The sequence below is a fragment of the Lithobates pipiens genome, unplaced genomic scaffold, assembly GCF_037356315.1.
Source record: "Lithobates pipiens isolate NorthernLeopardFrog02 unplaced genomic scaffold, aLitPip1_a1.2 Scaffold_13, whole genome shotgun sequence".
NCBI classification, from domain to species: Eukaryota; Metazoa; Chordata; class Amphibia; order Anura; family Ranidae; genus Lithobates; species Lithobates pipiens.
In genome coordinates, this window is record NW_027507718.1 from 192,739,878 (window position 1) to 192,766,907 (window position 27,030).

General features: G+C 43.9%; 1 protein-coding gene across 1 annotated transcript in view; it reads right to left on the bottom strand.

Moving 5' to 3' along the window:
- The window catches only part of STK11 (serine/threonine kinase 11), a 71,107-nt gene that overhangs the window by 25,846 nt on the left and 18,231 nt on the right, over nucleotides 1-27,030 (bottom strand). Inside the window, exons 2-6 of the mRNA XM_077476051.1 lie at nucleotides 24,058-24,141; nucleotides 18,891-18,980; nucleotides 12,213-12,345; nucleotides 11,984-12,120; nucleotides 11,666-11,793 (exon numbers count right to left, since the gene is read on the bottom strand). Of these exons, the coding sequence (XP_077332177.1) occupies nucleotides 11,666-11,793; nucleotides 11,984-12,120; nucleotides 12,213-12,345; nucleotides 18,891-18,980; nucleotides 24,058-24,141 (572 nt within the window). The remainder of the gene's footprint in view (nucleotides 1-11,665; nucleotides 11,794-11,983; nucleotides 12,121-12,212; nucleotides 12,346-18,890; nucleotides 18,981-24,057; nucleotides 24,142-27,030) is intronic.

Consider the following 27,030-nt stretch of genomic DNA (forward strand, 5'->3'; position numbering starts at 1 on the left):
GTGGCAAGTGGACAATCCCCAACTTGTGGCAAGTGACGTGGCAAGTGGACAATCCCCAACTTGTGGCAAGTGGACAATCCAAAACTTGTGGCAGGTGACGTGGCAAGTGACGTGGCAGGTGATGTGGCAAGTCACGTGGCAAGTGGACAATCCACAACTTGTGGCAGGTGACGTGGCAGTTGGACAATCCACAACTTGTGGCAGATGACATGGCAAGTGACGTGGCAGGTGATGTGGCAAGTCACGTGGCAAGTGGACAATCCACAACTTGTGGCAGGTGCCGTGGCAAGTGACACGCTAAATACAAGTACACTGCAGCTCTCATAGCTGCTGCTACTCACTCTGGTCTCACAAAATTGCTGAAATAGGTAATTTTTGAGCTGGGGAGGGTCTATGATGTTAGCTTAACTAAACGCTTCTAGACGCAAACGCGGTAAAACGCCGCTAAATCGCGGTAAAAATCGCGGCGAAACGCGCGTTTCTAAACACCGGTTTCAACATGTGTCCAGCAGCGTTTGCATCTGTGTCTCGTGTGCATGAAAGCCTTATAAAAAAATAAAGTAAAACAATGTTGTTTTTTTTCATTTGTATACACAAACGTTTTGACTTTCATTTCTATTTTAAACTGAATGGGATATTTTACATTTACTTTAAGAAGAACAGTCTACAATTTAACCTCCGGGTCACTTTATATTCACAATGTTCCACTGTGAATGAAATGCACTTTTTAAAAATGGGATGCTGCTGCATCTGGAGCAGGGTTTCTCAAACGCTCTAAACTGGTTTACAATTCCTTCAGACTTCGAGTGGGCCAGACTACTGCCAGCTGGACTTGAAAATGCCCCAGAAGTCAATGGGTGTAAACAAAAAGACCTAGCACCTGTAGTAGGAGGAATAATGCTCCATTGGTGTCAGTGGAGGACAGCGTTCCCATGGTTTGTGTCATTGGGAGGAATAGTGCCCCATTATTCTGGTCAGTGGAAGGAATGATGCTGTGTGTTAATGGAAAAAAATAATGCCCCTTTCTTATCAGTGGGAGAAATAAGGCTCATCACTGTTGTCACTGGAAGGACAAGTGCCCCATTGATGGTATCAGTAAGGAAATTGGTGACCCATTGCTGGGTGAGAAATTGTCCCCTATTGTTTTTACCAGAGGAAGGAATAGTACCCTAAAGATCAGTTAAAGGCAAGCAAAAGGACTGCATCCGACCCATGGCCTCCAGTTTAGGAGACACTGATCTACAGTATCACAGTTGATTACATTTTTTGGTCACCAGTCTGACTTGTGGACTACAAAATTCAAGACAAAATGAGTTCATTACTGCGCATAAAAAACAAAACAAGGGGGCACTTCTATTCTCTCCTGGTCCGCTCTTCATGTTTGTGCTGTTTGGCCAGGCCATGAGGAGGTCACTCGTGTGTTTGCACATGGGAATTGCACCACTATGACACAGAGCTCTGTGCATCACCGGTGACAGTCAGGAGTAAGCAAGTATTTTATGACAGGTTGTCCGGAAAAAAAAAAAAGTATATTCTGCGTGGACATGGATAGCATTTAAAGCGGAACTTAATTTTTTCAAATTTCCATCTATTAAATCTTCTGCCCTTGTAGTTTTAACTTTGGATACTAAAACTTTTTTTTCCTGCCAGTAAATAACTTATACAGCCCACTTCCTGTTTGGTAAAAAGCCTAGGCTTATGATATCATGCACAGCTCTCTTGTGGGAGTTTGCCAGGGGGGGGGGGGGGGGGGGAGTCATGAGAGGGCCAATGAGAGCTGGAGGTGTGCCTCTGTGTGTGTCGGAAGTGAACAGACAGCAGGTTCAGCTGCCCACAGTTAAAATGGATGCAGCCAGACTCAGTGGAGGGGAGATGTCTGCAGCATATTTGTCAAGTATAGAATCACAGTATATATAAAATAATATGCAAAGTGGTTGGAGGGACCATTGCTACCTATTCAAAAGGCACAAGTCTCCACAAATAACTGGAAATGAAAAGTCCACTTTTGTTTTTACTAGGGTTACACCAACGAGTACCGATACTTTCGGTCAAGTACTCACCGATACTGAGTACTGCTACTTTGCAATGCGATTTGCAACAATACAAAAAAGTTGGCGTAAATTGCACTGCAAAGAATCACATGCGCTTTGAACAGGAATGCAGTGCTCCTCTGTGTGCAAGTCTAGAAAGGAATTAAAACAACATCTAGTGAGTTTAAACAATGTTAGAACTCACAGCAGAGGCATAGCTTGAAGCCCGTGGGCCTAGTTGCAAAATTTGACCTGGGGCTCTCCCCCCTCCACTGCATACAAGGTGGGAGCAGACAGGCCACACTCAGCTGCTGGGTGAAAGTGGTCGGCTTGTATGCAAAAGAAACTCAATGGGCCTAACCTTGGATAGACGGCCCACTGACTTCTAGATTCACATAGAAGCCCACTGCTTTCACCCGTAAGCTCAGAGTGTGGCCTGTCTGCTCCCACCTTGTTCGCACATGTAGGGCTGAGCAAGGCAGGAGGAAGGTGCTGTGCTGGGCAGGGGGCTGCAAGAGTGGTTGCCACTGGGGATATCACACCTTTTATACATTAAAAACAGCACCCAGTTACCCCTCTCAAGGCCAAGCTGCAGTGATGTGGAGGTGCAGGAAAGGTGTTAAAAATACAACCCCCCCCTCTCCTGGTAATGACATGGCCTCCTTTTCCCTACCATCTAATGACAGATGACACCCCCCCAAAGGTAATGACAGATGACCCCCTTCCCCCCACCAGGTAATGACAGATGACCCCCTTCCCCCCACCAGGTAATGACAGATGACCCCCTTCCCCCCACCAGGTAATGACAGATGACCCCCTTCCCCCCACCAGGTAATGACAGATGACCCCCTTCCCCCCACCAGGTAATGACAGATGGCCGTGTAACTCAAGAATAAGAAAACCTGAATTTAGCCTCTGAAGAAGCCGGGAGAAGTCCGGTGAAACTGGTGAGGCGATTTATGTGACCACCTCTGATGTCGTGACCACAATATTACCCTGAGGGTTTGAAGCATGGCACAACATGTGATGACCAAGCATTGATTTTGATGAAACATTTAATCTGGTGTTCGATTGTCTTCACCATTTGTCATCGGCCTTTGTTCTTTTAGAGCTAGGACGGTGGTGCAACATCCATGCTTTCTGTAGTTCATCTTCACTCCTTTACCTCACAGGACAATTTTGCCAGCTACCAGGGTGTACAATTCCATCTATGTTTGTTCTCTTAAGTAGCTCAGTGCTAATATAAAATACATTATATACAACACAATAGCACTCATGGTTCTGCAATACAACTGTAGAGGTGGTCACATTTTTAGAAATGTATGGGTATGGTCATGTGCGTTTTAAACATGTCGTTTTCCAGAACTTTTTCATACCATTAAACTTTTTGCCTTATTGTGATGTTGTGAGAGTTTTTTTTTTCCCCATTAAGCGAGGAGGTGGTTGAGCTAAAGCCAGGTTTTTTTTTTATTCTCGAGTTACACTTATATGATTTTAGCCAAAAGCTCCCACTCCTATCCTTTTCCCCCCCTCCTCATCCATTTGATGAGGATACACAAACTTTTCAAGTTTATTTTAATTTACCGTATATACTCGAGTATAGGCCGACCCGAATATAAGCCGAGGCCCCCAATTTACCCCCAAAAAAACTGGCAAACTTATTGACTCGTGTATAAGCCGAGGGTAAGACATGCCTGTCCATCCCTGTGTGTGTGTCCGTCCATCCCTGTGTGTCCGTCCATCCCTGTGTGTCCGTCCATCCATCCCTGTGTGTGTGTGTGTCCATCCATCCATCCATCCATCCCTGTGTGTGTGTGTCTCCATCCATCCATCCATCCCTGTGTGTGTGTGTCTCCATCCATCCATCCATCCCTGTGTGTGTGTGTGTGTGTGTGTGTGTGTGTGTGTGTGTGTGTGTGTGTGTGTGTGTGTGTGTGTCCAGCCTACCTGTGTCCCGAGCCTTTGTCCCGAGCCTCCGTCCCGTGCCGAGCCTCCTTGCCTCCGTGCCTCGCCGCCGTGCCTTGCCTCCGTCCCGTGCCGTGCCGTGCCTTGCCTCCGTCCCGTGCCCTCTTCGTTCGTCGGCGCCTCGGCGGCCATTGTAAAATTCAAAAACTGCGCCGCCGCCTTCGCCTGTGATAGGCGGAACACTGAATTTCCCAGCAGCCTGTGTTCCGCCTATCACGTACATCGTATCATCCTCGTCCGTAGTACGAGGATGATACGATGTCCGTGATAGGCGGAACACAGGCTGCTGGGAAATTCAGTGTTCCGCCTATCACAGGCGAAGGCGGAGCCGGAGGCGCGGCTTTTGAACTATAGAATGGCCGCTGTCTGTCTGCTCGACACGCTGATCGAGCGGGCAGACAGCGATGACTCGAGTATAAGCCGAGGGGGGCACTTTCAGCCTCAAAAAAGAGGCTGAAAATCTCGGCTTATACTCGAGTATATACGGTATAGTAGCATATATAGGATTTACTTTGGGGGTTCTTTTTTGAGTGCTGCATAATGGCAGATGGCTCCCTTCCCCTCAACAGGTGAATTTGTGTGAGGATTTTTCAGCAGGTGTTTTTTGAGAGGGTGGAGCAGTGTCCCACATTTTTTTACTGCCCACTAGATGCCACTAATCCCCATACACACTCACACACAGGCAGTGGGGGGGGGGTGATCACATGCAATTCGGACAGGAATTGCACTGCATTCCCATTCAAATCGCATGCGATCCTTTGCAGTGCGATTTGCACCCATTCATTTTGTATTGTATATAATCGCAACACAAAGTATCGGTTTCAGTATCCCCAGCATTTGGCCCAAGTACAGATACAAGCTCAAATGCCTGGTATCAGCACCGATATCCAGGAAGTTGTGGCAAGATTCATAATATGAAAGGGTATTTCTCAAGCAATATTATTTGGGTTGTTTTGACAGGTACCCGCTCCCACTTGCAGCTGAGTTGGGGGGGGGGGGGGATCCTTTTGAACCTTATTCACCCCATTGATGCATTTAAAAGGTTTCAATCATGTCTCCCCCTTTCCCTTCTTTCTCTGAGACTGTGCATATTACGTTCCTTAAGTTACTCTTGATACGTTTAATCTTTAAGACCTCTCACCAGTTTTGTTACTCGTCTCTGGATATGTTCCCAAGCCTATTTTTGACACTTGTTTACAAGATAAAATCAGTACTTTTTGCTGGAAAATTACTTAGAACCCCCAAACATTATATTTTTTAGCAAAGACTCTGGAGAATAAAATGGCGGTTGTTGCAATATTTTACGTCACATGGTCTTTGCGCAGCAGTCCTTCAAACACAGTTTTTTTTGTTTTGTTTTTTAAAGTGTATAAGAAAACAGTAAGGTTAGCCCAATTTTTTTGCATATTGTGAAATATGACATTACGCCAAGTAAATAGATACCCCACGTTACACAGTTTGCACAACCTTGTGTAACGTCCACAAACTATGGTACTTAAAAACCTCCATAGGTGACGTTTAAAAATTGTTAACGGTTACCAGATTAAAGTTAGAGAAGGTCTTTTGCTAGAATTATTGCTCTCACTAACAATAGCAGCGATAGCTCACATGTGTGATTTGAACACCGTTTAAATTTTGCGGGCAGGTCTTACGTATGCGTATTATTTCAAAACACCGAAATCTGAATTTTAGAATACTAGGGATTTTTTTTTTTTTTACAAAATCGACACTATTGACAACCACGTCACTCCCAGGTTACTACATTGTAGACCCGATCAAAGCCGATTTTGGCTTTGTTCGGGACACCAGCCAGCGGATGTTCCAGCTGGACGCTTGGGTCTCCCCGTGGGGACATCCCCTCCTGCTCCTTGTAATAATGGCTGAGTGGCTGCTGAGTCACATCAGTTATTACCATAAAGCCGACCGCCAGCTCTAAAAATTGGTACTGGGGTGAAGCCTGGAGGTGCAGGCTTTACTCCGGTACAACCACTTCTTCAAAATGTCGTATAGGTACGTTGTTTTGCATGAAGTGGTTAACCATATTCTGTGGTTAAGTGAGGTCTCCATAACTGGACACATTTTTCTAAGTGAGGTCTCACTAAAGATCTAAAAAAAAAGAAATAAAAAAAAAAAAAAAAAAAAAAAAAAAGAAGAAGAGACCCCCCTCCTTCCTGCTGCTGATGACCCCTCTAGTGAAGCATCCTAGAATTCGATTTGCTTTTTCCACGGTTCGCTCATTTTGCAATAATCTGAAACAAGTACACCTCAAATCTTTTTTCCTCTGTAGTGCTGGCTAACACTGTACTCCCAATGTTATACTCTCTCAAGAGATTCCCTAGGTGCATGATTTTACATTTAGAAACATTGAACTGCAGTCTCCACTGCTTTGAACAATATTCCAGCCAAATGCCAAATCATGTTAGATACCTCCAAGGATGTCAACCTTATTAAACACTTCTGTATCATAAGCAAAAAGACATCTTGCCCAACAAACCTTTAGTTGTACAACTTTCATATAGATGAAATAGAACAGAACAGGACACATTGCAGAGCCTTGTTGTACCCCACTAGTGGCTGGTCTCTGTTCTGAGTGAACCCCATTTACAACTACACTGCCATGCTGCATTGGGACCAGAAAGTAGTTTGTTTTTAAGTGATCAATGATCCTTTTTTCAGGAGGGATTCCATTAACCCTTTCGCTGCCAGGTCTGTACGGCCTACAGACCTACAACACTGTCCCCAGGTGGGCAAGTCTGTTCGCCGTACGGACCTCTTTTCTCCTGCTATAAGACCATGAACTTATAGCATAACTGTTTAGCAGATGCTGCTGAACAACCTGATTGCTCTGCTCAGTGGCTAATAAGCCATCAATTAGAGCATTTTTAAATGCGATAACCCCCCTCCTGCCGATGCGGACATCTAATGTTCCCCCCCACCCTCAATCTAACTCTTCCTTACACTGCCTTACCCTTCCTGCTCTAACCCCCCCCCCCCATTCCCCACAAACTGATCCCTCTGTGGCTGTCCTGCAGCTGTCAGATACCCCAAGTGCTGCTCTAACCCCCCCCCCCCCCCCCACTTGCCTAATGCAAAGGTGCTGCCTGCCCTGCAGCTGCTAGCCAGCTCTCCCACCTCCCGCCAGCTTTCACATACTGCCTATTACAGCTTAAAGCAGAGCTCTACCCAAAAGGGGAAGCTCCGCTTGTTTGCACCCTCCCCCACTCCACTGCCACATTTGGCACCTTTTGGGTGGTGGGGGGCAGGTACCTGGTTTTGACAGGTACCCACTCCCGGGTAAGATCGCCATGGCAAGCTACAAATCTGTTTGGCCCCTCCTCCTTCCCCCCGCAGCCTTTTGAGACACACACAGAAGGATGCGGGACCATTCACAAAGCACAGAGCGACTCACTCATGCGCAGAAGGAAACTGGCTATGAAGCCAAAAGGCTTCACTGCCCGGTTTCCCTTAGTCAAGATGCCAGCACCTGCAGCCGACTGAAGAATCAGCTTGGGTGTTGATATCACTGGATCCCTGGACAGGTAAGTGTCCTTAATTAAACATCAGTAGCTACAGTGCATAGCTATTTACATTTTTTGGGGGGTTTGGCAGGCAGCAAAAACACAGCTTAAAAGAGGAGGGCCGGTTAAAAAAAATAAAAAATTTTTTAAAAGTCAGCAGCTGCAAACACCGTAGCTGCTGACTTTTAATAAGCACACTTACCTGTCCAGGGTGCCCGCGATGTCGGCCGCCTGAGGCTGACCCATCCCTCGGGTCCCGGCGCCGCCATTTTGGCTAAGGGAAACAGGCAGTGGAGCCTTGAGGCTTCACTGCCCGTTTCCTACTGCTCATGCGTGAGTAGCGCAGCGCTTTCTGAATGGGGCGCGCTGTGTTCTGGGGCACACAGTTCCCAGAACACAGCGCGACCCATTACCCAGAAGACGCCGCACGGAGGAGAGAAGACAAAAGATCTCCGCGGAGGAGGAAGAGGCAGATTAGGATGATGTGCCTAGCAACAGGCATTTCTGGTACGTTAAAAAAAAAAAATTCTTCATTTTTTTTTTTTCAGATTTTTTTCTAATTTTGAATGTCTTTTTTTTTTTCAGGGTGGCCCTCCACTTTAACTGAGAATTTTTGCCACCCCCAACTGCAAGTCTAAACAAGACCAAAGGCCTTATTCACATGGGGTATACTAAAGCAACGCCATGTTTAGCTGCACAGGGATGCAAGGGTGCTCCATGCATCCCTCCATGGGCGTATGATGTAGCACACCACATTAAGTACAGGGCCTTAGTAGGAACTTGGAAGAAAAGTTATGTTGTGGTTTTATGTGCAAATAAGGATTCTTTTTTTGCGTTTTTTTCTGTGAAAATAGCGATCGGATAAACAGTTGTACAAGTATTGTGGAACTAAAAAAGTCAATAGCATCTGCAAATTTATGTATTCCTGGAGTCCAGCTTCTGAGTGGGGTATGTTCTTGGTTTTCCACAACCAGCTCCTGGGAGCATAAGATTAGTTAAAGTGGAGTTCCACCCAAAAACGGAACTTCCACTTTTTGGAATCCTCCCCCCCTCTGGTCTCACATTTGGCACCTTTCAAAGGGGGAAAAGGCAGCAGATACCTGTCTAATACAGGTATTTTCTCCCACTTACTGGCAGAAATCACTGCGCCATTCGCGGTAAACTACGCCACTTCTGGCCACCTCCTCTGTCCTCCCCCTGCTGTCTTCTGGGAGACAGAAGACAGCAGGGACCAGTGAGGATGCGCAGTAGGGAACCAGGAAGTGAAGCCGCACGGCTTCACTTAGATTCCCTTACCGAGGATGGCGGCGGCAGCAGTCAAGAGCCGACGGACAGATTGGCTTCGGCTGCCGACATTGCGGGCTCCCTGGACAGATATTAAAAGTTTGTAGCTGCTGGCTTTTAATATTTTTTTTTTTTTTCGGCGGCCCTCTGCTTTAAGTAAGGTTTCTTCATGTTTTATCCTTTTTATTTGAAAGTCTGCCTTTTGCAACCTAACCATATTGTACATAAAATTGTACTGCCTACCTTTTCAGGTACTACCGTAGCTTTATTACTCTACAGAAAGCGTATGCTATTGAAGGTGTCTGCACCAAACCCGCAGGCAGAAGTAACTGGCCTAGCTAACATTTTATCTGGTAGAGAAAGCAACAAATGTGTTTGAAAAACTGGTGTAAGCACATGTCTACTGGAGAGCATAATACTCAACCTAGAAGTGTTAAACTAGCCATACACTGATCAACATTTGGCCAATCCAACAGGGACGGCTGAGTTTTGATCAGTGTATGGGCTCTCCTGCTCGACAGAAGTGGATTATGTAGATCAACTTCTGTCAAAAGGGACATGCCGGTGGATTCCTTCATCCACCTAATTTGTGTGGATGAAGAAATCTGAAGCATTCATACTTGAATGTGCCTCACACCTTTCTATTGTACACAATGTCTCACACAATTCTATCAAACCCAGTCTTTATACCCATTTATTAGTGCCATCTACCTTAGATATAAGGTAAGGTAAATAAAGATACACGTTCATGAGTAGTGGAGGCTAAACGGTTGCAAGTGTGAAGTGTAAAATTCTCTAGTGGTGCTTGCACATAGTTGAAAAAGCCTCCCAAACACTCCTGTCACAGCCAAAAGTAAGGCCTACAGGAAAAGCTCAGACACATCCAGGTAGCGCCAAAGCTTGGTGATAAGACCCACCTTCTCACACATTCCAGTTAGGTCATTTGTATGATGCCCAACCTCACATACTGTAAAAAGTTGTTATTACAGATAAACTTTTTTTTTTTTTTATTGCAGAGCCTTACCTGCTTCTGTTCTAGAGATAATGAATAGGGATGGGTTCCGGTGCACTCAGATAATAGTCCCAATCCACCTGAGCAAACTCCAAAGGAAGCAGTCACTGCACAATGCCATTCATAGGTAGGGCATTTCCCAGTCTGCAGCTGCACACACACTGCTCATAATTGGCGGTGTGCAGCGACAGCTTCCTGGCGGAATTGCTCAGGTTGGTTGTTACTAGGATCCGAACATGCCTGAGCCCATCCCTAATAATAAAAGGCTACTTTTGAAAATAAAGTGCTTGCTAAAAAAGGGTGCTAAGAAAGAAAGTATACTGTTACTATAATCATATAAGCAGTTTGTGTTCTAAAAAAACCCAGGGACTGATATTGGCAAATATCATACCAAATATTAAATGCCTAGTGCAGTCAATTGCTGGAGATGCAACTGCAAATAAACTCTGCAGACTTCTAAGAGGGGCAAAAAGCTAGATACAAGGTGGAAAAGGGAATGAAGCATGACATTGTCTGAGACAGGCTTCGTTTCATTTCCTGTCAATGAATCAAGAGTAAGAAAACAAGATGAAATGGAATGTTTTGCCTGGGGATAGCCTACAAAACACATAATGATGCCTATATAAAAAAAATAAAAAAAAAAGCTAGCCTCTAGTTAAGCTCAGTCACAGGCCCTGGATTTACCCCTTGATCCCGTACAACTTAAAACCTCAACATCTAACCAATTTAGCAATCAAAGAAACTGTATCATGAAATATTTGACTGCAGACTAGGAATAAAAAAAATACGCACAAACACACTCCATTAAAAAGAAACTGTACATGTCACGATCAGACAAGCATGCTAGCTTGCATCTTCCTAAACGACTGTTGCTTTGGACAAAGGAATTTAGATTTACAGTAAAACCTTGGATTGTGAGCATAATTCGTTCCAGAAACATGCTTGTAATCCAAAGCACTTGTATATCAAAGCGAATTTCCCCATAAGAAATAATGGAAATTCAAATGATTTGTTCCACAACCATTTATTCATACGTCCTTCAGTTTAAGGTCCATATAAAAAGATTATAGCAATGTGACCAGGTTGTACAACAATAAAATGTCCATCCACAAACGGCAGCCTCCACAAGGGGATTAGAAACAAAATCCAGCAGGAGCTACAGAGGATTAAATAGAAGAGAGGTGCCTCTAAGTGTAGCAATATGGTTACATTTAATGAAGGTACAGCATTTAGCAACTCACATGGTTGATGATTAAAAGAGGCACATCTAAGTATGCAGGCATCCGGGGTAAAGCTGTCCACATAGACCATCCCCCGCACCGCCGGCTCTCTCCGCTATCAGTCTACAATCGTGACCAGGAAGGCTACCCTGCAGTAGAGCGACTGCTCGTGGAGCACAACGTGGAAGAGATGAGGTTGATGGTGGTGAAGAGGATTATCTATGTGGACAGTTTCACCCCTGATGCTTGCATACTTAGATGTGCTCGTTTTAAACATCAACCATACGAGTTGCTAAATGCTGTACATTCATTAATTTTAACCACATTGCTACACTTAGTGGCGCCTCTCTTCTCTTTTATAGCCTCACTGTTATGACGTGAGACTATATGTATATTAAGACATCGCTTGCATATCAAGTTAAAATATATTAAAAAATTTGTCTTGCAAAACGCTCTCAAACCAATTCTTAATTTTAGGCACTAATAACTTTTACATACAGAAGTACCTTTTCATTGCCGATATACATTTGCTTCAAAAAATTTTATGGAGTACAAAAATGACAAACCACACCATTTGTTGTACTACCCCATAAATGCTGCATATAACACGATTGTTCTTATATAGTGAAATCTTACCTCCTAGCAGATCAGACAGTAGTGGCCCGCACTCCTCAGGTATTGAGTAGTCTCCCTTTCCAATATTTTCAAATAGTTTGTATATATTATCCCCTTCAAAGGGGTACAGCCCAGTAGTGATATTATACCTATGCAAAGAGACACAGGTTAAAAAAAAAAAAAAAAAAAAGTGTGTAATTCTTTAAGCAATTAAAACAGCTAATATTCCATCAACAATATGGCTGATGTTTAAACCAAGCCAAAAATTGTAAAGAAAATAGAGGGGTAATTGGTATACGCATGGATTGTCCACAGGTAATTGCACATTGGTACACTCACAAGGTCACGCCTGCTGACCAGATATCCACTTTGAACCCTGAGAAGGTGTCCAGGCCATTCGCAATCTCTGGAGGCTGAAATGCAGGAGACCCCTGGCTGGTCTTGCACGTGTCACCCTCAGCAAACGGGTGTAAGGCCTGTGGAGAGAAAGGAGGTGACCCCATATTGCCTTACCCCACTGCTGGAGTGGCTTATCCTAGGAGTAACCCCCTGATCTCTCACAACCTACCTCTGCAACACCTAGATCTGAGATTTTGAGCGTCCCGTCTGTTGTGAGCAGCAAGTTTCCAGGTTTGATGTCTTTATGCACAATTCCCTGACTATGAAGATACTCCAGACCATCCACTAGCTGGCAGAAATAACTGAAAGAAAAAAAAAGGAAAGAAAAAAGTTCCTAAAATCAAACAACTACAAATAATAAAAAATAATAATAAAAAATGTATAAAATATGTCACATATAATAGAATGCATGGACTGAAAAACAAAAATTTACACTGAAAATGGAAAACAGCAACCAAGAAAATAAACAGAATTGAAAGTATGTATAGCCAATTATTTTAGTAGAAAATTATAAATAACCCCTATCGTTTTGACTGTTGACACTGCTGTCAATTTTTTTTCTATCTGTCCTTTGGACCACCCAGACAGAATGTGATAATTCAAGGGGTTCAAAACAGCAATGGCTCAATTAGCTGCCTTAGGCTACTTTCACACTGAGGCGCTTTACAGGCACTTTGCAGGCGCCATTTTTAGCGCTGTAGCGCCTGTAAAGAGCCTTACCTGTCTCTCCAGTGTGAAAGCCGAGGGAGCGGTGCAATTGCAGGACGGTCAAAAAAAATAAATAAAAAAAAAAGTCCTGCAAGCCGCATCTTTGCAGCTCTGTAGGAGCAGTGTATACACCACACCTAAAGCACCCTTGCCCATTGAAAACAATGGGGCAGCGCCACTTTAAACCTTTTGGCCGCTAGCAGGGGGGTTAAAACCGCCCAGGCTAGTGGGCGAATAGCTCCGCTAAAACGATGCTAGAAATAGTGCCACTTTATTGTTGGAGCCTGCCAGTCCCAGTGTGAAAGTATCCTTAATGTTCTTTCACCCAAAACAGATAGCATATGAGGCAGAAAGGTCCATCTTGTTGAGCTTAGAGATTGTGTGAAAAGAAAACCAGCAGATGGTGCCGTTCCAATTCTGGAAACGGTTGCCTGATGACGAAAAACCCCATAGACCCCCACAGAACTAGTAAGGTGAGCTATAACAGGAAAGAGGGGTGACCCAAACCTTGAGGCCATATGCTTGAATATGTCTGAGCCGCCTGTAGATGATGTAACAAAATTTATGGGCCCATGCAGAATGAAAAACAAGGGAATCAGACTTTGAGATAATCATTGTCTGAGAGGTAGACTCTTACAGTTCAAATAACATTCAGACAATTTTCAAATGGTTAGCGGGGTCAAATCAACGTTTGATTTCAACCATAGTGACAAGAAAATAGAAATTTGTTTTGAGAATTTATTTTTCAAACGTGTATTTGGTTTAATTTGAGAATGACAGTCAACCGAAATTTTTGAACAACATTTGTCCAGTCATCGAATGTACAAGGAATGTGCATATGAATATTTGTAAAACGTTCATTTCAAAATCTACTAGTTTATGGCCAGCTTTAGATTCTCCTGAGGAAGGCCTGAGATGTGTCCAAGACCAGACCCAGATACTTAAGTGATGAGGAGTCCATTCTAGTTGAGTTTGCAGATACACGTGAACTGCAATGGAATCTTGGAGTACAGCATTGATTTATAAAAGCTGAGTGCCCGTCATTGTTCACAAACACCTGTCAATCCAGCCACAAGAATTTAATGATCTTTTCTGGAATCCTGTGTATGCACATAAATGCCCACGTAAAGGAGGCATAAGTATCTCACAATAGGGATGCCATGAGAGCACAACATGGTCAACATTTGAGCCAGCAACTTAGTGAACAAAGTACCAAAAAGATAGGCCAAATGGCAAAGCCAAACCAGTAGTACAGAGGCCTGCAAATATCATAAAATGCTGGTGCACTGAAAAGATAGGCACACGTAAGTAAGCATCATTTATGTCCACAGAAGCCAGACAATCTTCCTGATGAAGAAGGCAATGGCACATCTGATCGGTTCCATTCAGACTTTGGGCACCTAAATGAAGACATTTAAGGCCCAGAGGTCAAAGATGGTGGGCACCTTTGGGTTCATAAACAGGCTGGACTAAAACTTTTCAGAACTCCTCCTTAGCCGTGACCACAGCTTTGACTCCTTGCCCCAGAAGGCCCTTGAGAGCCTGATGGGGATCTGCCAGTCTGAGGAGACACAGGAAGGATTGCAGCTCAAGATTATAGCCCTGGGGCAGCACCTTCTGTAGCAAGGTGCCCGAATCCAAAATGTCCAGTCCAGCATTTTAGCCAAAGTGCCCTACACAGATGCACAAATACAAAAAAAACAACGCAAGAGGCTTCCAGCAAGCCATCAAAGTGCAAATTCAATGCCACAGCCATGTGCACCAAATGTTCAACAAGCATAGTGCGCACAGCAGTGACTCTAAGATTAAGTCTGATTGGAAGAAATCTCTTAAAAAAGGGATCTGACAAAATAAAAATCACAGCCAAAATTGGGACACAAGGTAAAAGGGAGAACAGACTTCTGAAAAGGGCTTCTGATTCCTCCCCCCCCCCCCCCCCAGGTCGTTAAATGCAGGCATACCTTTCACCGAAAAGTAGACACCACAATAAAAGCAAGACATGGCCAAAGGCAGAGGGAATAGAATAGTTTTCAACAAAGTACTAAGTGGCACTTTCATACAGTTAGGATTAACGTGTGCCCACATCTTCACCCAGTGGCCTCTCGCTCAAAACTTAAGTGGCTCTAAAGGCAGAAGGTTTATCCTAATGTATTCTATGCAGTAATATTAAAAACCTTCTGTGTGCAGTAGCCTCCCCCCCTATACTTACCTGAGCTCATATCAAAGCCAGTGAGCCAATGAGATACAGAGGGGTGGGGCCACGGCTCAGGGTCTGAATGGACACAGAGCAGCGGCTCGGGTGACCCCATAGCAAACTGCTTGCTGTGGGGGCACTCTGCAGGAGCCAGAAGCGCTGGCAAGGGACTTGAGAAGGAGGATGATCTGGGCTGTTCTGTGCAAAACCACTGAATAGAGCAGGTATGTATAAAAAAATAATTTTTGTGTAAAAATAACAAAACACCCAAGACTTTAGTATCACTTTAATGCTACACTTGTCAAAAAAACCTACACCAAATGGATGTAAACCCATCAAGCGTGTAGGAGGAGCAAACAATCTCTGAGGGTGCACAGGGGCCATTGAAATGAATGGGATTTAGCTTGAATGTTTTAGAGCTACAAGCAGAAAATCGCTCAGATGTGAACGGAGCCTTACCAACATTGGAGTATTATGTAGAGATTGAGAGACTCCTCAGGGGTAAACGGATCGAACAAGGACTTGAGCAACCTAGGATTAGAGTCTCTGCAGCCAATGGTCAGAAGGTGCCATTGCCATAGGTAAATCCGATACAGAATTTGCTGGGGAGGGAGCAGAAGCATGGTAATGGTCTTGGTGCTCAGAGTCAGAAAAAAAGAACTGCGTAACTTGAATCCTGCACAATAGTAAAATCCCCAGCCGGAAAGGCAGAGGACACAGCTAGACCCAACAGGACCAAGAACGACTCTGAAGATGAGAGACTGACAGTACAGGACAACATGACCTCAGGCTGTGGACAACAGCACCCTCAACAGGCACACTATAAACAGCCCCCTAACCCATTAGCAGAAAGGGAGTTGAGGGGCACCTAATACAGTAGGACTGTACACTATGCATCTAGAATTAGACATGTTGAAACTGCAACACAGTTAAGCAATGTATAGGCTCTGGGTAAGAGTTAAGGCCTTAAGTACTCATGAACTTTGAACAGCTGGCAGCAGGTGAGGGTCAGTGATCTGAGTGACAAACGGCTGGAGGTGACCAAAGTCACTGTAGGCAAGCAGTAAAAATGAGCAGACAATCGATTTTCCATGTGGCTCTTTACAACAGGACCAGGGAATTTCCCATTGGATTTTATCTTATCAGATATATCATTACCAGAGATTGTTTTTGGATTCTCTGCAGTATTGCACTATTTGATGATGCTTAGTTATGTTACTGCTGACGTAGAGGTTACAGTAATTTCATTTGACATGGCTGTCTTTCTATTGCAACTGTTGGTATTCTGTCAGCCTTTGTAACTTGCCCGACATTTGCTAAAAAATAAAAAAGGAATAACAAAAAAAACAAAAATAGGAGTAGGGAAAAGTGCAGTGTAGACAAATGACACTCTGCCAAGTGGATGACATCAGCGAGCTGTCCCACAATGTTAACCCAAAACTGGCGGCAATTGGGGGAATAATGGTGCCCTGCGGCCAGTAAAAAGCAGGCAAGTCCTGGTACATGCTCCCACTGGCCTACTCATTAAGCAAATCTTCAGATACAGAGCAAGCATAGAGGCAATGCCAGTGTCCCAAGACCTAGAAAGCACTCCACAGCTAATATAACCAGGACTGACCCACAACATCCAACTCCATGGGATCTGGGTGACGGTGATTGGCAAGATAGCTGCAGATCAGTGGGGAAACCTCCAGCAGCTGTGTGCAGTAGACTTTATTGAAGGAAAAAAAGAAAAAAAAAACTGCTAGAAAAATTACAGTTTGGGTTTTACCCAACTTTTCTCTGTGGTCTTGCAAGCTTGCAGATTGGTAACATGGATTTTCTGTTGGCTTGTAAACTGTTATTTCACTTGCTTTGAGCCTTGTTATGCCTGTGTTAGCCAAGGTTGCCCACCTATATTTTCTTTATTTCTGTGAACTGCTTTGTATGTCCCCCCCGGTTTAACATAAAATGCTCAGTGGATGCCAAGAAAAACATTTGGTATCATCGCTCTCACTCACACAAACTGGTCACTGTTAGTTCAACATGGCACCTCATGGCAAAAAACGCTCTGAGGATCTGAAAAAAAAATAAAAAAATTGTTCTACATAAAGATGGCCTAGGCCAGTGATGGCGAACCTTGGCACCCCAGATGTTTTGGAACTACATTTCCCATGATGCTCAGGCACTCTGCAGTGTAGTGGAGCATCATGGGAAATGTAGTTCCAAAACATCTGGGGTGCCAAGGTTCGCCATCACTAGCCTAGGCTATAAGAAGATTGCCAAGACCCTGAAACAGAGTTGCAGCACGGTGACCAAGATAAACTTATTTGGTTCAGATGGTGTCAATCATGTGTGGCGACAACCAGGTGAGGAGTACAGAGTCGAGTTTGTCTTGCCTACAGTCAAGGATGGTGGTGGGACTGTCATGGTCTTCGGCTACATGAGTGCAGCCAGCACTGGGGAGCTACAGTTCATTAAGGGAACCATGAATGCCAACATGTACTGTGACATACTGAAGCCAAGCATAACCCCCCCCCCCCCCCTTTCAGAGACTGGGCCACAGGGCAGTATTCCAACATGATACTGATGCAAAACACATCTCCAAGATGACTATTGCCTTGCTAAAGAAGCTGAGAGTAAAAAGTGATGAACTTGCCAAGCATGTCTCCAGACCTACACCCTATTGAGCATCTGTGGGGCATCCTTAAACAGAAGGTGGAGGAGTGCAAGGTCTCCAACATCCACTGGCTCCGTGATGCCATCATGGAGGAGTGGAAGAGGACTCCAGTGGCAACCTGTGAAGCTCTGGTGAACTTCATGCCCAAGAGGGTTAAGGCAGTGCTGGAAAATAATGGTGGCCACACAAAGTATTGAAACTTTGGGCCCAATTGAGTTATTTTGAGGGACAGCAAATTTACACCATTATACAAGCTGTACACTCACTACTTTACATTGTAGCAAAGTGTAATTTCTTCGGTGTCGTCACATGAAAAGATAATACATTTTTTTTTCCAAAAATGTGAGGGGTGTATTTTTATGAGATACTGTATGTTATGAGATATTGTATGTAGGGGAAAAAAATAAAATAAAAAATCTATATTAGTCTGACCTCCTCATGGCACTGTTAATGTGATGGACACTCTCCCTAAAACAGCTATTTGTGTGTAGACTTACTGTGACATGTTTTAAATGCATAATTTCTTATTGCAAAAAGTTTTGCTTTCTGTAAAAGTACGGTTTGATCAAAATTTTAAAATCAATAAAAACGAATTGGGAAAAAAACACACACACTTGCGTTGTGAGAAAAAAAGAGGGACAGAGCTGAATTTTTGCAGGATTTTTGTACCAACCATAAAATGTTTTTCTTGGTGTCCACGGAGTGACACAGCATTTTATATTAAAGGAAAAGTAAAGCCAAAGCTCGTCTTTGCTGCTGGGGAGGTCTTCATTAGTGAACTTGTTGCTTTGTACGGGCCAAAGCACAAATTTACTTTAAAAAAGTTCACCTTTATTTTAAAAAATAAATGCACATTTTTGCAGGTAAAAAAAAAGTGCATTCATTGTTTTGTTTTTCTACATGAGCCTGCAATGTACTGCATCCATACACTCTTTCCTCCAGTTTTCTGCCCGTACCTCTGCACGGCTTTCAGCTTGAAAGCTGTAGGAAGTGTGCGTGGACTACGAAGGCGCTCATTGGCACTCTCAGTGTCCATTAAAACTACAAGCCTGTCTGCTCTGGTGGCAGATGGGAATTGTAGTTTATTCATTCACATAACCCAGTGAATGAATGACATGACTGTCACAGGAAAGGGTGGGTTAAGCGGAGGCGCTGAACATGTTACACCCTTAATACGAGTCTAATGTGTTCAATAGGTGAATTAGATTCTTACAGAAAATCTAAGAGTGGTGTAATAAAACATCCTGGAACAATCAGTAAAAATATCAGGAAACAAAATGACTTACCCATGCGCTTGAAAGATGGGAAATTTTTTCTCTGGTACACTATCCAGCATTTCCTGCATTCCACACACACAGTACTCCATGACCATATACGTATATTAAAAATTAAGGATCAACATAGTTTCAAAGTATTCAGTGCAAGAACTTTTAGAATTCTGTTGTCTCAGCTGTATTTTCCTTCCAATATTTAGCTATAACAGATTACAGCAGGGCACATTGCATAGCAGAGCGAGTAAACTCATCTTTAACCACTTGCTTACCGGGCACTTAAACCCCCCTCCTGCCCAGACCAATTTTCAGCTTTCAGCGCTGATGCACTTTGAATGACAATTGCGCGGCCATACAACACTGTACCCAAATGAAATTTTTATCATTTTTTTTCCCACAAATAGAGCTTTCTTTTGGTGGTATTTAATTACAGCTGGGAGTTTTATTTTTTGCTAAACAAAAAAAGATGCAAAATAAAAAATCATGTTTAATAGTTTGTTATAAAATTTTGCAAACAGGTAATTTTTCTCCTTCATTGAAATGCGCTGATGAGGCAGCACTGGTGGGCACTGATAGGCGGCACTGGTAGGCACAGTTAAGGCGCCACTAATAGGCACAGATAAGGTGGCACCGATGGGCACAGATAAGGCGGCACAGATAAGATGGCACTGATAGGTGGCACTGATAGATGGGACTGATGGGCGGCACTGATAGATGACACTGATGGGCACGGATATGTGGCACTGAGGTGCAGCACTGTTGTTGAGGCAGATTGTGGGCACCGATAGGTGGCACTGTGGGCACTGATGTATGGCACTGCTGGGTGGCACTTTTATTAATAACTGGCTGGTACTGGCAGGTGGGCACTGATAAGTTGGCCGTGATCGGGACTGCCAGAGTTATAGACTATTTTGCGTTTGCTGAAGAAAGACGTTTTTGTTTTCGGTTTGGTTTTGGAAGTTCAATGAAGACAAGGCAATTTATTAAGCAGCTGGAGGTGATCCAGGAGTTCCAAGTATTAAAATAAAGAACAACCCATAGGTTTTAGTAAAGGGGATTTGTCTTTGCTAGGAAAGAGCAGAAAATAGAGGGAAAATGAAAAAGAACAGAATTCAATTGAAGGGATACCATCTTTGACCTGCGATGAGAGAGTCGGGTTATCTGTAAAAACATATCACTGAAATTTTAAGAGGGACAAGATTCCTTCTCAGTAAACAGGATACCATATGGCAGAGATCACTCTTCTGGAGCAGCCAGGAAAAATATGGCACAACCACTATACAGCACTTGTGATGAAAAAAGGACTTTCCCCAGATTTTGTATGGCTAAAGCCAGTCACAGATGTAAGTCTGATGGATACAGATCCCACATATCCGACTGTCATTTGTAGTCCAAGGCTAGCTTTTTATAAATGATTATACCCTTAACCACTTTAAAACCACCCACTGCACATATACTGCAGTGGGGGACTATTGCGTGAAACGACGTACCTGTACGTCATTTTGTGTAATAGATACAGGGAGCACTCACCACGGTTCAGGAGATGATGCGCATGCCTGGCGGCCACGATGTCCACCGGCCACTCGTGATCGCTCCTCCAAGAGGCAGAAAGGGATCTGCCTATGTAAACAAGGTGGATCCCCATTCTGAAAAGGGAGAGAGAGAGAGAGAGAGAGAGAGAGAGAGAGAGAGAGAGAGAGAGAGAGAGAGAGAGAGAGAGAGAGAGAGAGGTCAGCTATTCCTAGTGATCCAGAACAGCGATCTCTCTCTACTCCGCCAGTCTGTCCCACTGATGGTTAGAAAGCACATCCCTAGGGAACACTTAACCCTTTGATCACCCTGTTGTGGAAATTTTATAATTCGTGTTTTATGGATTGTCATCTGTCTCCATGTGTCTGATTTAACCAAGGAGCACTCTAGCAGAGCGCACTTGGGTTGAATCGGGACCAGCGGTAAAACCGCCATTGTGAAAACCTTCTCATGGGCTTTTTTCCTTCAAATGTCTATGTATCAAGAAAAACATATTATATCTCTGTGTGGCTACGCTATCCCTTTTGGACACACATCTGCTTTAATAAGAGGACATTGATATACTCGTACCTTATATTGACAACACCAGTAGCAATGTCCCTGCAGATCCTCTCAAGCCTATAAGAACAAATAGAATGATCTTACTAGATACTGGTTACTCTGAGCAGTATTTTGTGGGCTCCATGCTGACTAAGATGGTGGATGTGGCTGGGCAGAGAGCAGTGTACGTGCCTCAAGTGGATTAGACATGTACACTTCTCCCTCCCACTTCTGTGGATGCCCTCCCCGTTAGTGTCATAACCCTGTGGTGTAATTTTGTATAGAGGAAGCAATTGGCTCTTGGGGCCAGGACTTCCTGTGTCATTGCTTTTGTGGTCTTTGAATAAAAGAGCCAGTGCAATCATCAGTGGGGCAGTGGCACTGAGATGAAGATGTAAACTGTGGTCATGTCCATTTTACTTGGGGATATGTGGGAAATAGAGTAGTAGGTAAGATATATTATACCATTAGATGACATGGGTGCTTATTAGTGCAGGTGAGATCTATTATGTTTAGAATATAGTGAAATCTCCATGTCAACCCCTAGTGTCAACCACTTCCCTGCCCTGCATTTTTATAGCACTGATCACTATGGGTGTCACTGGTCACCAAAAAGTGCCACTTGGTTAGATTTGTCTGCCGCAATGTTGCAGACCTGCAAAAAAAAAAGAAGGAAGGAGGAGGGTCCTTAAATCTTTCCCCTATTTTGCGCAAACCAATGAATATACACTTATTAGGATTTTTTTTAAATCAAAAATATGAAGAAGAATACATACTGGCCTAAACTTTTTATTTTTTTATGGGATATGTTTTATAGCAAAAATAAAAAAAAATAAAAAAAAATTTCCCCCAATTGACGCTTTTTTTGTTTAAAGCGTGAAAAAAAAAAAGAAAAAAAAAAGCTCTATTTGTGGGGAAAGGGGACATAAATGTTGTTTGGGTACAGAGTTGTACATCCACGCAATTGTCGGTTAAAGTAACGCAGTGCTGCATTGCAAAAAATGGCCTGGTCATTAAGAGGGTAAATCCTTCCGGGACTGAAGTGATTTAACATGCATTCTCATATTGGCCAGAGCTCTAACACCAATTTTGTTTCGGGCAAATGGCCATGTAAAAAAGAAAAAGAAAAACAGGCTCAACTGATAATCACTTCAGTGAGCAGATTCCCCGCTGAACCTTTTCTGTTTCTGCTGAAGCAACACCTGCCTGTCCATAGGGTTGTATGGTTCCCCTGAAAAATGGACAGGCAGGCCTGATGAGAATGTCCATGTGAAAGGGGCCTTAGGAGTGTGTTTTTTTTAGAGTACGTACAGACATTGTGACTATGACTATGAATCAATCTGGCCTAAAAGCAGTCAGTCAAAGATCATGGGCTGTCAAAGTGTATCCTTAGAAAATGTTCTCTGAATCTCAAAAGGATGCTGTTCACACTGTTGCAAGGATTTCTACAAAGAAAAAAAATTCTTCAAAGTGAATTCTACTTTTAGGTCTGTTTTACAAGGCTTCAGCTTGTATAATAGCAGTATGAACAGTAAGCTTTTATGAAACTTTTAGCAAGCTTTGATCCTCTTTTTCCAAGTTTTAAAATGTTATACACAGCTCCTAACAGGGAGTGCTTATTATCACTTTAAACAAGCTTCAGCAGGCTTTCCAAAAAAATTCAAGTGGTGCTGAAACCTGATTGGTTAAGGGGACAAATCAGCACGCCCTTTAAGATCTGTGTATAACATTCTTAAATTGGAGCTTAGGCTAGGTTCACACTATAGCGATGCGGGAACGCCGCGAATCCGCGGCGTTTTCCCGCATCGCATACCTCCCGCCGGCAGTTCACACTGCCCTATGCGGACGGCTGGGAGTGTCAATGATATGTTAATGACACCCCCAGATCCGTCCGCATATCGCAGTGCGATCTGCACACTCGCACAGGAATCGGATCGCATGGTGTGAACACCCATGCGATCCGATTCTGCTGCGGACCAAAAAAAGGGTCCCGTGCGAGTTTGCTGCGGGAGCGATGCGAATTCAGCCATACTATCTGTATGACTGAACTCGCATCCACTACGGAGATCGGATGTGATTTGCACTTGCAGTGCGAATCACATCCGGATCTCCCCCCGCAGCAGTGTGAACCCAGCCTAAAGGGCACTTTAAAAGCTTCAACAAAGCTGCTGAAAGCTCTGAAAATGCTGTTCATACTGCCCTTATACAGGCTGAAGCCTGTGGTCAAACAAGCTTAGCCGACCGCAGGCAAGTACAGTTCCAATTAGAACAGTTGATTGTGTAATGCTTGCAATAACTGGGCACAGCACCCTTGAGGTGGAAACGAAGATCTCTTCACATCAGGTGTTCACTAAACACATACAAAGACCTTCCAAAGGCTGTACAAGTTAGTTCTTTGCTTCTGGTCAAAATACTTCATAGGCACCACTATTACTGTCTGACAACCAAAAAAAAAAAAAAAAAAAAAAAAAAAAAAAAAAAGGGGGGGGGGGGGGGGGGGGGGAAGAAACAGTTGAGCGGTAAGAGGACAAGCTGATCCACCTGTCTGACATTATCAGGGAGATAGCTGTCCATTCTATGGTCATTCTTTGTACGAGTTTGCTTGAGACAAAAAGTATAACAAATCATTAGACCCCATTCACACCGGAGGGGTTTTTCAGGCTCTTTTGGGCTAAAAAAAATACCTGAAAAATGGCTCCCCTGCAGTCTCAGTGTGAAAGCCCGAGTGCTTTCCCATTGAGGCGATGCGCTGGCAGGACGTTAAAAATAAAAACTCCCTGCAAGCAGCATCTTTGGAGCTGTGAATACACTGCTCTTGCCCATTGAAATGAATGGGCAGTGCCACTGTAGCGGCACTTTGCAAGCCGTCTTAACCCTCTTCCGGATGCTAGCGGGGTTAAAAGCCTCCACAAAAACCGACAGTAAAGCTCCACTAAAAATAGCAGCGTTTTACCATCAACACCCACCTGACTCCATTGTAAAAACAGCCTTAGTATAGCCATTCTACAGTCGAGTTATACAAACCTAAACTGCTTTTACAAGGAAAGAAACCACAAAACATAAAATGGCACCAAATTCATTATCAACAGGAAACTGACACCGAGAAGGATATATCTTTTGCTTTTCTTCATTGTATAAAACATCTACCAGCTGGATCACATTGCGATGCCTCAAGCGCCTCAGTAGCTGAATTTCTCTGTAAAGGAAAAAAAAAAAAAAAAAAAACTAGCAGTATTACCATATTACATAGAAGCAAAGTACACAGACAGGTGTTAACAAATACAAAGACAGCAGGAACTGATGATTAACACCTTTGCTTTATACAAGATAAAAGACCTACATTTATTTTATTTTTTTAATACAGTTTACAAATTCTTCATTGAACAAAAAGAAGAATTTCTTACAAGTTTTGAAGCAACATTACATAACATATGAAAAGTATTCAATTATTTTACATTGCAAATGTGTGTTCTTGTATACAGATGGTAAATCTTCTAGTTTAGGGGTGCCCAACCAGTGGCCCGCGGGCCCTCCGATATGGAAATGTGGAGTGCAAACCCACAACCCAGAGCATCAGTGTTGTGAATGAATCTGGCAGTAGGGGAGCCAAGTGGGTGCAGAGCAAAACCGAATAAGTCTGATGCTTCCTGCATAGCGTCAACTACACTCACAGGCGGAGGGAGACCAAGTGCACTCTGCCTTGGACAGCAACAGCTAGCGATTCCCAAATGAAGACTTATTAAAAGGCAAGTTTATTACCAACATCACGGTGTATATATGGGCATATCTGTTTTGATTTCGTTACTGGGCTGCTTTCAAACTGATCCGCAGGTGCAGCACGGAACACCTGCAGGTTACCTGCACTGAGCCATAGACTTCAGGTTTTACCTGCGGGTTTGGTGCACTTCCAGAAAGGGTACCACACCTGCAGGATATAATAGATGTCTATGGCTAAGTGTAGGTAACCCACACGTGCTCTGCGCTGCACCCTCGGTGTGTGTACCCACCTACAGCCAATCCAAATGAAAGAAAAAAAAAAAAAAAAGAAGAAGGAGAAGGTGGGATCTGTCTTCCATCTGGGCAGATCAGATCGGAGGGGCCCATAGAGTAAAGGCAGGCTGCGTCAGTGTCTGCTCTGCATATGTAGACCTGTCATCCGTCCGCCCATGACCGGTTACCAAGTTGCTTAAGTGGCCCTTGCTCTTCAAAAGGTTGGGCACCCGTTATAGATCATATGACTAAGTGACGCTCCAAATAACTGTTATCATGAAATAGAAAAAGAAATAAAATAGAAAAATTTGAAAAACATTACGATACTAATGCGAATTGTAATGTATGGGATTAGAAAATTGCACACACACTGTAAAACTCACTGAAATCACGTGAAAATTGATGTCTCTGCAAGTGAAATCTATGCGGTTTTCATACATGTATGGTGTGAACGAGCCCTTAAACTGTCAGGTGACACAAAAAACAGGTATTGGTAATGGGCAAGTAGAGTACTTGAGTAAAAGTATCGGCACTCTGGTATTGGTGCATCCCTATTCTACAGTGTTTCAGCCAGTAAAGGAGAGCACCGCTCAATTAGGAAATGCGATTAGGCTGTCCATGTAAGTCCCAGTCACATATGTGGGTAGGAAACAGTGACTTAAGAGTTTTCCAGCATCACAATGAAAATTGCATTGATGCCACCGGTATCAACATTAAAGTAGGACACCCCAAAACACGTCTGAAAATGCAGTGCAATTGCATAAATCAAATTGCGTTGATGTTCAGATTCCGGTGTAGCAAAGAAAAAAAAAAAAAAGATGCCTGCACCTTTTTGTTGTGGGGCCAATTAAGCCCAAAGAAAATGAATGGGCTCAAATCGAACTTCAAATGCTTCGAATGCTGTGCCATTCCTATCCAAAATCAGATGCAGTGTCCTGCACTGCACAAGTGCAACTGAGGTGAACAGTTCAAAAACTTTCCAACATAGATTTAAACAGCAATAAAAACCTGACAGAGGTTGTATCCTTGTCCAATCTACTGGAACATTGTGGTTATTGTTATCTGTCTCAATGGCCTTCTGACATGCAATCAAACGTGAGGGGACATCTCCCAAACGAGGATACGAAATAAGAATAGAAAGCAATAAAAAAGGTGGCAGGGGATCTAAACTATCCTCACACTATCAAAAAATAACTAAAAAGTTTTGATTACTTATCTCTCTTTCATAAAAATTGTCATGGAGTAGAGCTGCGTTAAAAGATTTACATAATCTGAATATGCATGACAGAAATTCAACAATGAACGTTAAACTATTATGACATCTCCACTCACTATCAAAAAGATACGCGGCATTGCTGAAACCCGAAACAGAATGCAGTTTCTACATGTTAAATGTCATTTAAATTTTTCAATGTGAGGACTTGCACAGACATGAGTATCTTGCATCTCATCTGTGTGCCATAGAGATGAATGGAGGCCCACACACAGCCATTAAGTCTGCACAGGAAATGCAAGACTTTAAAATCGTAATTAAAAAGGGAGAAAGAAAAATAAATAAAAAGTCAACCCACATCGGTCTTAAAGTGGTTGTAATGTAAACCCCCCCCATTGTCACGTTTACCTATAGGTAAGCCTTATAGAGAGAGAGAGAGGGGGGAGAGAGAGAGGGGGGGAGAGAGAGAGGGGGGGGGAGAGAGAGAGGGGGGGAGAGAGAGAGTGGGGAGGGAGAGAGTGGGGGGGAGAGAGGGGGGAGAGAGAGTGGGGGGGGGAGGGAGGAGGGAGAGAGGAGGGGGGGGAGAGAGAGAGGGGGGGGAGAGAGAGAGGGGGGGAGAGAGGGAGGGGGGGGGGGGGGGGGGGAGAGAGTGGGGGGGAGAGAGAGAGGGGGGAGAGAGAGAGGAGAGAGAGGGGGGGAGAGAGAGGGGGGAGAGAGAGAGGGGGGGAGGGAGAGAGAGAGGGGGGAGAGAGAGAGGAGAGGGGGGGGAGAGAGAGGGGGGAGAGAGAGAGGGGGGGAGAGGAGGGGGAGGAGAGAGAGGAGAGGGGGAGGGAGAGAGGGGGGGGGGGGGGGGGGGGGGGGGGGATGAGTGGGGGGGAGGGA